This window comes from Oreochromis niloticus, linkage group LG6, assembly GCF_001858045.2.
Source record: "Oreochromis niloticus isolate F11D_XX linkage group LG6, O_niloticus_UMD_NMBU, whole genome shotgun sequence".
Classification (NCBI taxonomy): Eukaryota; Metazoa; Chordata; class Actinopteri; order Cichliformes; family Cichlidae; genus Oreochromis; species Oreochromis niloticus.
In genome coordinates, this window is record NC_031971.2 from 30862484 (window position 1) to 30873192 (window position 10709).

Genomic DNA, 10709 nt, shown 5'->3' on the forward strand with positions numbered 1-10709 from the left:
AGGAAACGAAATGTCAGGGAGTGCAGACACTGAAGAGGAAGCATTTAGTTTGAGGAAAATGTCAGTTCGGTATGACTCTGAGTGTAACTGCAATACTTGCATTTACTTTTAAGTAAATGAGATGCGAAAATGAAATGAAAATCTCTGTAACTGTGTTCACCCAAGCAGTATCAGTGAAAATCTACCATGTTATAGAATCCCTAAAACAATAGAACTGGAGTATCAATCATTTGGGGGTGCGGGGGGATCTAGAGCCTGTTATTAAAGCTGTGTAATAATCTCCAAGAAAATACTCAGTGAAAGGGTTTTTGCTTGTTTGAACTGGACATGCTTTTAATGGCATTTGGGTTTTTTTTTACAGTGTTTAGTCAACTTCATTTTTGAATGAATACTCTTAATAACATTAGCGACATTATATCGGTATTATCTGAACATATAACTAACCACATCTAGTTCTCTATTCATATTTACAATAATAATTGCCAGCTTATTTCACGACAACCTTACTTTTATGCAACCTTTTGTTTTTACTTTAATGTGGTTCAGCTTTAATTAATATTAGCTACTCAGCTAAAGTTAGCTGCTAAGCTACTTTTAGCTACTCTATCAGTAGTGAAAGCTAATAGTATGTGGTTTAAGTTAGTAACTACAAGAGACACAGCCCTAAATATACCTTAAGGAAAAAAAATAAAGGTTTTACTTACCATGCAGTTCTACAGCAGTAGCTAGAATGTGGATTTAATTCAGTGGACTGCTTTGTATTTATCCACAGATAAAGACAAAGAAGAAGTGGGGTGCCACCTGCTAACTTTTGCCACTTTTTGCCTCCTTTTTGCCTTCCCTAATAGATCCATGCTTTCATAAACCAGTTGATTTTAACACACATATTTGAAATCAAATCCGTGGGCCCTTAATATTCATAGATTAAATAAATTGACATATATTTCTGTGTAATATTACACATCTGTAACCACTGTTGCTACCATGGTATTACTTGGATGTTAACTGGTTATAACTTTGCTAATTGAGTGGTAATAACTTAATAATGTAATAATAATAATGTAAAATTGTGGAAATTACCACTTTATTACATTCTTGTTTCTGCCTTGTTACCCTAATATTACTACTTTATTACTGAGCTGCAATAGAACGTGCTACCATACTTGTTAAGGCAGTAACTAATTATCCTGAACTTATTAAAATAAAATACAATAATGAAATTAACATCAACAAATGATATATGTTCAACAAATGTGGAGTGGATATTTTGAACAAGAATACATGAATACAAGAATGCGTTTATTTCAATATGAGCCATTTCTTTTTTGTAATTTCCATTCGTAATGGTTCATTATGTGCATTGCCTACTTTAATCATCTTTGATGTTTATTTGCGTAAAAATAATTTGTATCTATATCTAGGGAAAACATTTGTTTGGGCTGTGGTTGGTACTAAAAGAGCATAAAGTAGGGCAACAGACAGAGATGTGTCAAGGGGTGTCACAGTTTGTGTCCTATTTCAGAAGTTACCCATTTTCCTTGTAACCAAATGTGCTGATTATACAGACTGCAGAGTGGTAAACTGTGTCTGCAAATGTAACAGCACTGTTTCACACAATCACTCTATTTAGTACACATAAAAAACTGTCTGCCTTGGTGCAGGACAGAAATTGTAAACACATTATAAATCTGCAGACTTTCCCTTTCAGGTTATGTAAACGTTAAGGACAGAACTCTTACATACATTTTAAATCAAACAATCCAGATGCGACTGAAATCCGCACTTTTATCTAAGTTAATGGGTTTGACAAAAAACTAAACCAAAAACACTGTACAACGGCATACATTTAATGTATTATTTTTAAGACACTGCAGTCTGCCAGAAGTCTAGAAGTTATTCTAGAAGTTCTGGACATCACCAAATATCATGTCAGTGCTTTGTCAGACCTTTACTACAGATATCTTCCGTTTCAGCATGTTTGCGGGGCTTTCTGCGTTCAGTTTTCCATTCACTAAATGAAAAGAATGTTCTCCTGGCTGGAGATCAGGTGACTGACTTTCATTCACTGACTTTTCACTTTCATTTCATTTCCTTGCCTTTAGAAACTTTTGGGTTGCTTTTGCTTTGGGTCATTATCCATTTGCACTGTGAAGTGATGTCTGACCAGTTTAGCAGTATTTGACTGAATTTGTCCAAAAAGTATAGCCGTGTACCTGTAACAATCGATCTTGCTATATCAGTAGTCACATTATCAATAAACACTAATGACCTGATCATAACATGGCCTCCTCCTTGTTTGACAGATCATATGGAATTCTTTGGATCATGAGTTGTTCCTTTCCTTCTCTAGCTTTCTCTTCCCATCTTTATGGTACATGTCAAACTTGGTTAATGTGTCAAAAGTGTTTTTTGTCTAGGCTGTCTCGGCTCTTTAATATGTTAACTGGTCATTTCTAATCTGGGAAATCTCTTCTTAAACGTAACCAGTGGTTTGTATGTTGTTGTAAACCCTCCATGTTTTAATGAAGGTGTCTCCTCATTATAGACTTTCACAAGTGTGTAAGTAGATTATAGACTTCTTATAGAGTTGTACTTTACTGATCATAGACCTCCGTAGACCTCCAGAGCTGCAGCCAGCCAAAAACCCCGAAACAATTCACGACTTCAAATGTGAGAAGAATTTCTGTCAAAAATAAAAGTCTATTTTCAGTTTTGTTTTTCATTTTATAGTGTTCACTGATTCGTTTATTAAAAAAAGAAAAATGAACAACTGAAACCATGCAATGGAAAAAGCACTGAGGTGGCACCAAAGTACTAGAGGACTGTACTGTTAATATGTCACAAACATGAAATAATGAGAATTACTGGTGAGATATAATTAGGTGCATTTACTCAAATGCATCACTAAAGTACAGTTTTCAATGTATTCGTAGCTTACGAGGTATTTCTGTGATATAGGAGGCTACAGTACTGTAAATATAGATATAGATTCCATTCTGTATAATGAGTACTTTTACTTTATCCATCGTAAGTATATTTTGATGAAACATTTGCCATCTTATTTGGGCATTAGAACTACTATTGTCAAAGTCTTTTTAGTTTATGGACCACATACAGCCCAATTAAATGTCCAGTGGCCCAGATAAGTAAACCAATAGCATAATAACCTATAAAAAAAAAAAACCCACAAAAGCAAAAATCCCTCCTTTTTTGTGTGATCGTAAAAGTACATGTGAAAGTGTTTGCATTTAATAAACCATCCAGAACAGGCAGTGAACAGCTTGAGAGTTCTTCAGAAAAATAAATGCAATTTCAGCAATATTTCTCAGTGTTAATATCTCACTTTTTATGAGAAAGACTGGGAATTACGACAGCAAAGATCAGGCGCTTTACCGTCTTAGCTCAGTGTGGTTAGGAAAACTGGGGGTGATGCCTTTGCCAGTAAGAAGGAAGTTACACTGATCGTGATTTAGCTCCCTGGGTGTGTGTACAGTGGTGATGTTATGGACAGGCCTGTGGACTCTAGGCCCGTCAAAAACAAACACCATTGTGCCCCCTCAGCTGAATTCTACTGAGAACACGTTTACATCTATGAGTAAAACGAAGTCACACAGTTTGGTAGTGAACAATTCATCATTGACACCTCATTGTGGGAATACCCAAGATCATCTTTATTATTCCATTAATAGTAGCTTAGTGCATTCACAACAACCATGGAAACTAGCATGAAGAGGACACTAACTCTGGACTGCATTGACCTTTGCAAGACAGACTTTGCAAAAGTATCTCTCAGTTGTCTCTTTGGATACATTCACCAGCTTCTGAGGCTAGCTATGAAGTATGATCTCACTCAGAAATTGCAAAACAAATGAAAATGTGTTGAGGATGTTCTACACTTACAGTTGGCGACTCCAACTTCATTAATCCATGTCGGCACCTTGAGAAAATATTTCTCTTCTGTTGCACAGTATACTATATGAGGGATATTTTTGTACCTTAAATAATATTTCTCCACAAGCACAGTATGGTTGCTATTACCCATACAGGATGATGTGTTTTAAAGTCGGTTTATTCATACATTGGTTGTGTAGCCTGTAAAAGTGGGTCAGTATATGGGTTGTCATGAGGATTACAAGATTGTCCCTTGCAGCACTTTATTTATATATTTATTTTACTGTACATATCGGCTTATAACTTTTGTTTTGGTAGCATGCGTCAGTACACATGTCTACTCAACTGCTAAATGTCTCCTTGTCAAAGTAAGTTGGTTGGTTGTCCCAGTTCACATGCTCTGGTGCCGACTGCATGAGCCTTAAAATCATACACAGTGTTTTTATGGCAATTTTTAGAGTGCATTTATCTGAATTTCACATAGACCCCCATACTGCGTTGTTCTCCCCCATCTCTGGGAGCGCGCCTGGTTAACTGACTAGGTCGCATTTGTCACTGCATCCGGAGTCCTGTCAGTAGCGCATGTACAAGCTGACTCAGCGAAGCCCTCAGCCCTCACTGATTGGAGGAAGACTGCTACTCTTCTTTCTCTGATTGGCCCGCAGCAGTACCCTCTATTGCGGGCCTCCACCCAATCCCGGCATCGTAAAGTTCTGCTGCGGAAGAGGAGATGCTAAGGAGATGGCTCAACTTAGATAGCCCTGTGTTTTTCCAATAATATTTTCGCCATGGATGCACTTTGGAGGAAATCGAGAAGCAGAGGACGGCTGCTTGTGTTTGCAGCAGTCTTTGTGTGGTATGCAGGGTCTGTGAGCTGTTTCGGTCAGAGCCAAGACAGCGAGTTTACGTTTCTGTTGCCAGCAGGAAGATCCGAGTGTTTCTTTCAAAACGCAATAAAGAACGGTACGATGGAGGTCGAATATCAGGTAACTGTGTGTGTGGGGTCCGAAGAAATAACCACTCAATGTCTGTACAGTTTATTTCATAATAGCAGCGATAGCGGAACATGTTGTAGATGCCTTGCGTCACTCCTTTCAGCTAACGTTAGCTGACATGCATGTATGCATGCATTGTGCAGGTATTTTCATAAGCCACCGTTAACGTCATATTGAAGAATCTGAAGTTATTACCAATGCATCTTTTGTTCCACATTTTTCTGAAACGGTGAGCAAGTCAAATCAAACCAACACGTCAAGTCAAATCAAATCTAATCTATCTGCCACCGTTTATAAATAAGGTGCTTCTCGAAAGTCAGATGCTTTCCCTGTACAGATCAATGATAACAAAATAGCGTACCGGAAATAACATAAGATTCTTAATGAGTCACGTGTGTGATGGTTTCAGATCCTGCTGTTCGAGATAAACCCAGTGATGCCAACTCATTGTAGTTCTTGACCCAGCTAGTACTAGGACTAATACTAGGACTAGTAAAACCATGGTTTAACAACCCCCATGGGAAATGTCTATGCCAGTAAGAAGTGTGTAAAACTGACAGTGACTCAGACCTCAGTTCAGACAGTCTTTTCATACTGATTCATTGTGATTCTGTGTGATGCAAAAGGAAAGAAAGAAGAAACAGTGAAGTTTTTCTTTTTTTCTTAAAAAAAGTTTGTGAGTAAAAGTGTTTGACCAAAATAGTTATGAATATGCAGTAGTCTTTGCTCCATTTTCTTAGGATTCATTATTTGCTGTGTAAAATCGGACAGCAAAGAATCAGCAACATCCAGAAATATTAAACAGTATCTACAATAATAATGCAAATGATAATGTAAAAAAACAATATAACAAAACTAAATATAACAATAGAGACCAGTTGGAAGACCAGCTGAACACAGAAGTAGAAAAGTAACTGTTGGGCATGGTATTAAAAGTTGTATTCTGCAGAAAAATCACAAATTGTGCAATATACAAAAAACAATGTGGGACCCAATGTTGTGAAATTATATTGTTCTAATTAGATGATTTAGTCACTTATCTAACTTGTTGCTGATTCATGGAGGAAGCTATTATATTACCTTTATGACTGTCCAAACAAGGCAGCACCTTGTGAGTATCAGTTTAAACAGGCTTTAAGACAGGAAGTTCTACAAGTCAACCTGTTGTTTGTTTAGTGGGAGAGTCCCTCTTGAAAGTGTTAGTATTAGTTTGGCTAGAGAGTTTTCTTTTACTGCGAAATGTTTGACATTTGAATTTGAAGGTGCACAATGTGCTTATGTGAATGTCTATTTTTCCAGGTGATAGCAGGTGCTGGCATGGATGTAGACTTCACTGTACTCTCCCCTCAGGGCATCCGGCTCATATATGAGTCGCGACGCTCTGATGGAGTCCACGTGTAAGTGGCCTGAATCTGTGATCGTTCTTCATATATACCCTGTGGGTTATTACATCTTAGTTTATATTTGATATTTTCACTCTCTGTTCTTTCAGGGTGGAACCCACAGAAGAGGGAGACTATGAAATCTGCTTTGACAACAGCTTCAGTCGCTTCTCAGAAAAGATGGTGTTCTTTGAGATCATTATTGAGGGCCAAGGAGGAGATGTGGGAGGAGATGATGAGTGGGCAGGCTTAGAGGAGCCCGAGGGAAGCCTTCTTGAATACAAACTGGAAGACATCAGGGTGAGTTTTAGGTTTTGGAATTCAAACAGAAAAAGGGCAAAGTGCATCATTTGTTCCATTGATAAAAATCCTTTTACTGTCATTGATACCTTATTGTGTAATTAACGTCACCACCAGGAATTAAATATACCGCAGCTTTTTTGTCATCAGTTCCACACACCTCGTCTGGTTTTACAGAAACTTCCTTTAGAGTGTGTTGTTTATAGTTATAAAAATAGTTCCCAAGTGAGGACGTCTGGACATCCATTGCAAGTAGCTCAGTCCAGTTGAAATTGAGTCATCATAAAAAAATTAATTCAAGTGAATCATAAAACACACACAAAATGCTCAAAACTGTCATCATGATATTTACAGTGTGTTTACTGATTCATGGTAAACTCATGCATGCCTGAAAGCTGCTTTTCGTTGACTCAAAAGGATATGGTTTTTGATTCGTTCACATAAATACTATATAATTTTTATTGTAATTTACTGTTATTTAATTTCTATATTTACCTTAACTACTGTTTGTATCCTCTTCCCTTTACTTTGATAAGTTATTAGTAAAGTTAGTTATTTAGCCACAGTTTGTGGGTGACTTAGACACTGTGATGTCATCCATTGCAGTGTCTGGGTTTAAAGCTTCAAAGCATTTTGGACACCTGCAAATGCTGTCTGTTTGTTTTTGTGGCTTAAATTCACCATATTTGGGCAGGAGATTGATAGTGCTCTGTAATTGGCTATCACCAGACAGCTTGGTTAGCAACTGTGTTAACACAGAGTATGCGTGTGGCATACCAACACACATATGCCTGCCAATTATTGCAATTAAAAGCCAAAGGAAATACTCAAAATTCACTCACAAAAACTGGAGAACCAACTTCTTGGATGGTGTCACAGGCAGACAGTATTTGCCATACAGTCTATTAAAAATTCTCCAAAAATGGGGAAAAAAGCACAAACACAGTGTAGCGAACCAAGTGAAGCACAGGAGCTACAGATTAGCCTGTGTTGGCGTGTCTCTTAGTTCATGTGGACACACTCCCCAGATAGAAGAATATTACCAAAAAAAAAAAATCCATGCTAGTTTAGTTGTGACAAATGGGGCAAACTGTTCATAGAGACCAAAATCACTGTAAACATGCTTTTTAATGGTGTAGAGTTGGACATTTTAACATGTGAGTTTGTGTGTTGACTCGCTTTTGGAGCTTCAAGTGGCTTCAAGAGGAATTTGACTATTTTTGGCACTATTTTGCCTTGGCTTCATTACTTGGCCCTGGTGGTTGCCACTTGGTTTTAGTGTTCTTTGACTGGCGTCCTCTTTTAAAATTACATTACACTGTTTAGAAAAAATTTCATTTCACTAGAAATACTTCACTTTGCTTTTAGTGTGTAACATCTGCGTCACACTAAGCATGTTGTAGGAAACTCAAAATGGTAAAATTACATAAATATTTCATTGGCTCCAAAATTATATATGGAAAGGAAATGCACACTATGACAAATGGTTATTTATTTACGTTATTTTACCTCACCGGATATTAAGGGAGGAGAAAATAAAAAACAACCATCATACAGAGAAACAGTGGGTGAGAAGAGGACAGGAAGATGTGACACTGAGAGATGAATGACTTGATCACATCTTAATAAAGCCTTTCTAACATGTGATCATGTGGTCATTTACAGTTGACTTACGACGCAACTTTCCACGGTGGTTATACAGACTTAGAAATTAGCCACAACTTAACCATATGTCTGAAGCGTATACTCCAACACTTATCTGTGATGCGATCAGATCATTATAGTGCTTGAGTAAAAGGGAACAGAATTTCTTTTGGGGTTTTGAACACATGTCAAACTATTTTATTTAACCCCACTAGAGATGATGGAGAGTCCCATATATGCAAGTACTGGTGTTAAATACCTGACTCCCCATCAGCTTATGAAACTGATAAGGCCTTTCAGTTGAAAGGTGATTTTTCAAAAACCTGAAAGATGTCCAGCTGCTTTTGACCAACACTTACTACACATACTAGTATGCTTCTGCTACTAGCCTCTACTTGGATAGTGTTTTTAGAAAAGGAAATCATACGTCTTTTACCTGTTAGTCTTTGATCTTCAGCTGGAACAAATTGTGTTTGGGCTGTGAGAAACAGACAGGCTGGTGAAGTGGGAAAGTTTTAAAAGACAAACTAATACACTCTTGGTTTTGTTTTGTTTTTGTGGGATTTTGCTGACGATATAGAAAATGTCAAATAACATCTGCTTCAATCTTTAGGCAATGTTTGACAGTTTTGAAGACTTAAATACTGATGCACCTGCTGGAAAAACATTGCCTACTTGGCAAGTCAAACTAGTTAAACTAAACCACACGATTGCTGCATGACGTATTTTGGGTTTTCTAGCTGACAAACTTACATTTGACATGAACTGAAACGGCACAGAAAACACATATCTTTCAAGTTCTGTTTCGACACCAAAATGGAAGTTTAGAAAAGTCATTAAGCCATTCTATTTCTTCCACTTTACCAACTACACAATTGAAAGCTCTGTACTTCTGAGACCAAGCATAGCCTGTCATTTTTTCCCCTCTCGTTTCTTTTTCAAAGCCCATAAATCTTTGCTCCCTGTTGCTATCCATGTTTTCACGCCGGGCCTCATTCCCCTCAGGAATCCATGGAATCTCTTTACAAACGCTTGGAGCGCAGTCGACAGATGCAGACGGTGCTGCGCGCTTTCGAGGCACGGGACCGAAACCTTTTGGAAGATAACCTGTGGAGAGTCTCGTTCTGGTCGTGTGCCAGCGTGGTGGTGATGTTGTGCGTGGCTCTTACGCAGGTAAATAAACATCTCAGCTTCACAACCTCAATAAGAGAAAATGATTTGTTTTGTACTTTAGGGAGACACTTTTCAAACCTGATATCCCGCCATCTTTGTTCACAGGTCTACACAGTCCGCAAACTGTTTGACGATAAGCGGAGGGTCCGCACATAGAGGGATTATTTTGAAGTAATACATGACAGACCGGAAAGGAAATCAGCTGAGAACAAGGCATTTGGTTACCCATTCAAATTATTAGTATTGTGTATTATTGCTCTTATAAATAAATTGTACTGAAGTTGTATTTAATTTCTGAGACCTTGTTCCACATTTCTTTGTGAGCAATAAGTAACATTGTTACACCCTTAAGGGTAACCAGATGAGTAAAGGGTTTAGGAAGTTTAGGTTAGTTAGTCATTTCTGTCATTTAGTGCCTTTAACGTCAGATCTTACCACAAGCCATCGAGGAAATGTTGTCCTGTAACTACTGTCCCATACTTCTGAAACTGTGTAAAGGTTTTGGGAAATTTTCACCAAAGGTGTCATTACCTTTGAAGGTCAATTGTGTGACAACACTTAACAATTGATCTGTGTAACTTCTTTGACTGCTGGTTTACAGGGGATAACATTGTGCAATAGTGTTGCTGGCTTATTTGTCCTCAACAGATCCTGCCATTGTAACAGAGATTTAAATTGACATCACTCCAAGTGTTTCCTTGGTTATAGCCTTAGGGATGTTTTTCTTCTTCTTTTGAGAGGTTACTGATTTCTTGTTATGTGCCATTAAAGGACATGCTGACATACTCACAAATAAAAATGCAGAACAAGAATGAGGGATTATTTTCACAGTGATTAATGATGACAAATATGTGTCAGTTCTCTTTTAGATATACAGGATGTATGTGAATGTTGGTTCATGTATATATCAGGATTGTTTCATGCATGTTTGGTTTCTGACATTTTGGCTTTTGGGGAATCAGATCGGCTTTTTTTTTTTTCTGACGTTTGTGTGTGAAAAGAATGTAATTTTGATTCTACTCAGCTTTTTATTTTTTACCAGATGCATTGTGTGTGAGATACTTAAAAATCAAGTTTTCATGGGAGTCACTGATCAGAATAAATGCATTTTTACACAGAAATACTTTGATGTGAGGATTTTTTTCGGGATAAAAAGCAGCTGCAAACAGAACTGATTAAAGAATTGTCTTTATAAATAAGTCACATGATGAATTCCACATCAGCCTTGAATGAATAACATGCAGTTGATCAGCATGCCAAGGTAAACACACCTAGTAGGACGGTTAAGCTAAATGTTATCACAAAGCTTTGCCTTCAATTTACT

The 10709-nt window shown here is 37.5% G+C and overlaps 1 protein-coding gene across 1 annotated transcript; it reads left to right on the forward strand.

The window, feature by feature from the left end:
- Positions 1-4577: 4577 nt before the first annotated feature.
- On the forward strand, positions 4578-10506 carry tmed1b (transmembrane p24 trafficking protein 1b). The gene is made up of 5 exons (XM_003450013.5): positions 4578-4877; positions 6186-6283; positions 6379-6568; positions 9218-9385; positions 9491-10506. Exons 1-5 carry the CDS (start codon positions 4680-4682, stop codon positions 9539-9541), a joined length of 705 nt encoding a protein of 234 aa, XP_003450061.1. The 5' UTR covers positions 4578-4679; the 3' UTR covers positions 9542-10506.
- Positions 10507-10709: the final 203 nt, after the last annotated feature.

Bases quoted from the DNA above. Each gene is read 5' to 3' on its own strand.
- tmed1b (XM_003450013.5), top strand. From the start codon at position 4,680: ATGGATGCACTTTGGAGGAAATCGAGAAGCAGAGGACGGCTGCTTGTG. The intron at 6,284-6,378 runs GTAAGTGGCCTG...CTGTTCTTTCAG, and splicing joins CGCTCTGATGGAGTCCACGT to GGTGGAACCCACAGAAGAGG. The intron at 6,569-9,217 runs GTGAGTTTTAGG...CATTCCCCTCAG, and splicing joins ACAAACTGGAAGACATCAGG to GAATCCATGGAATCTCTTTA.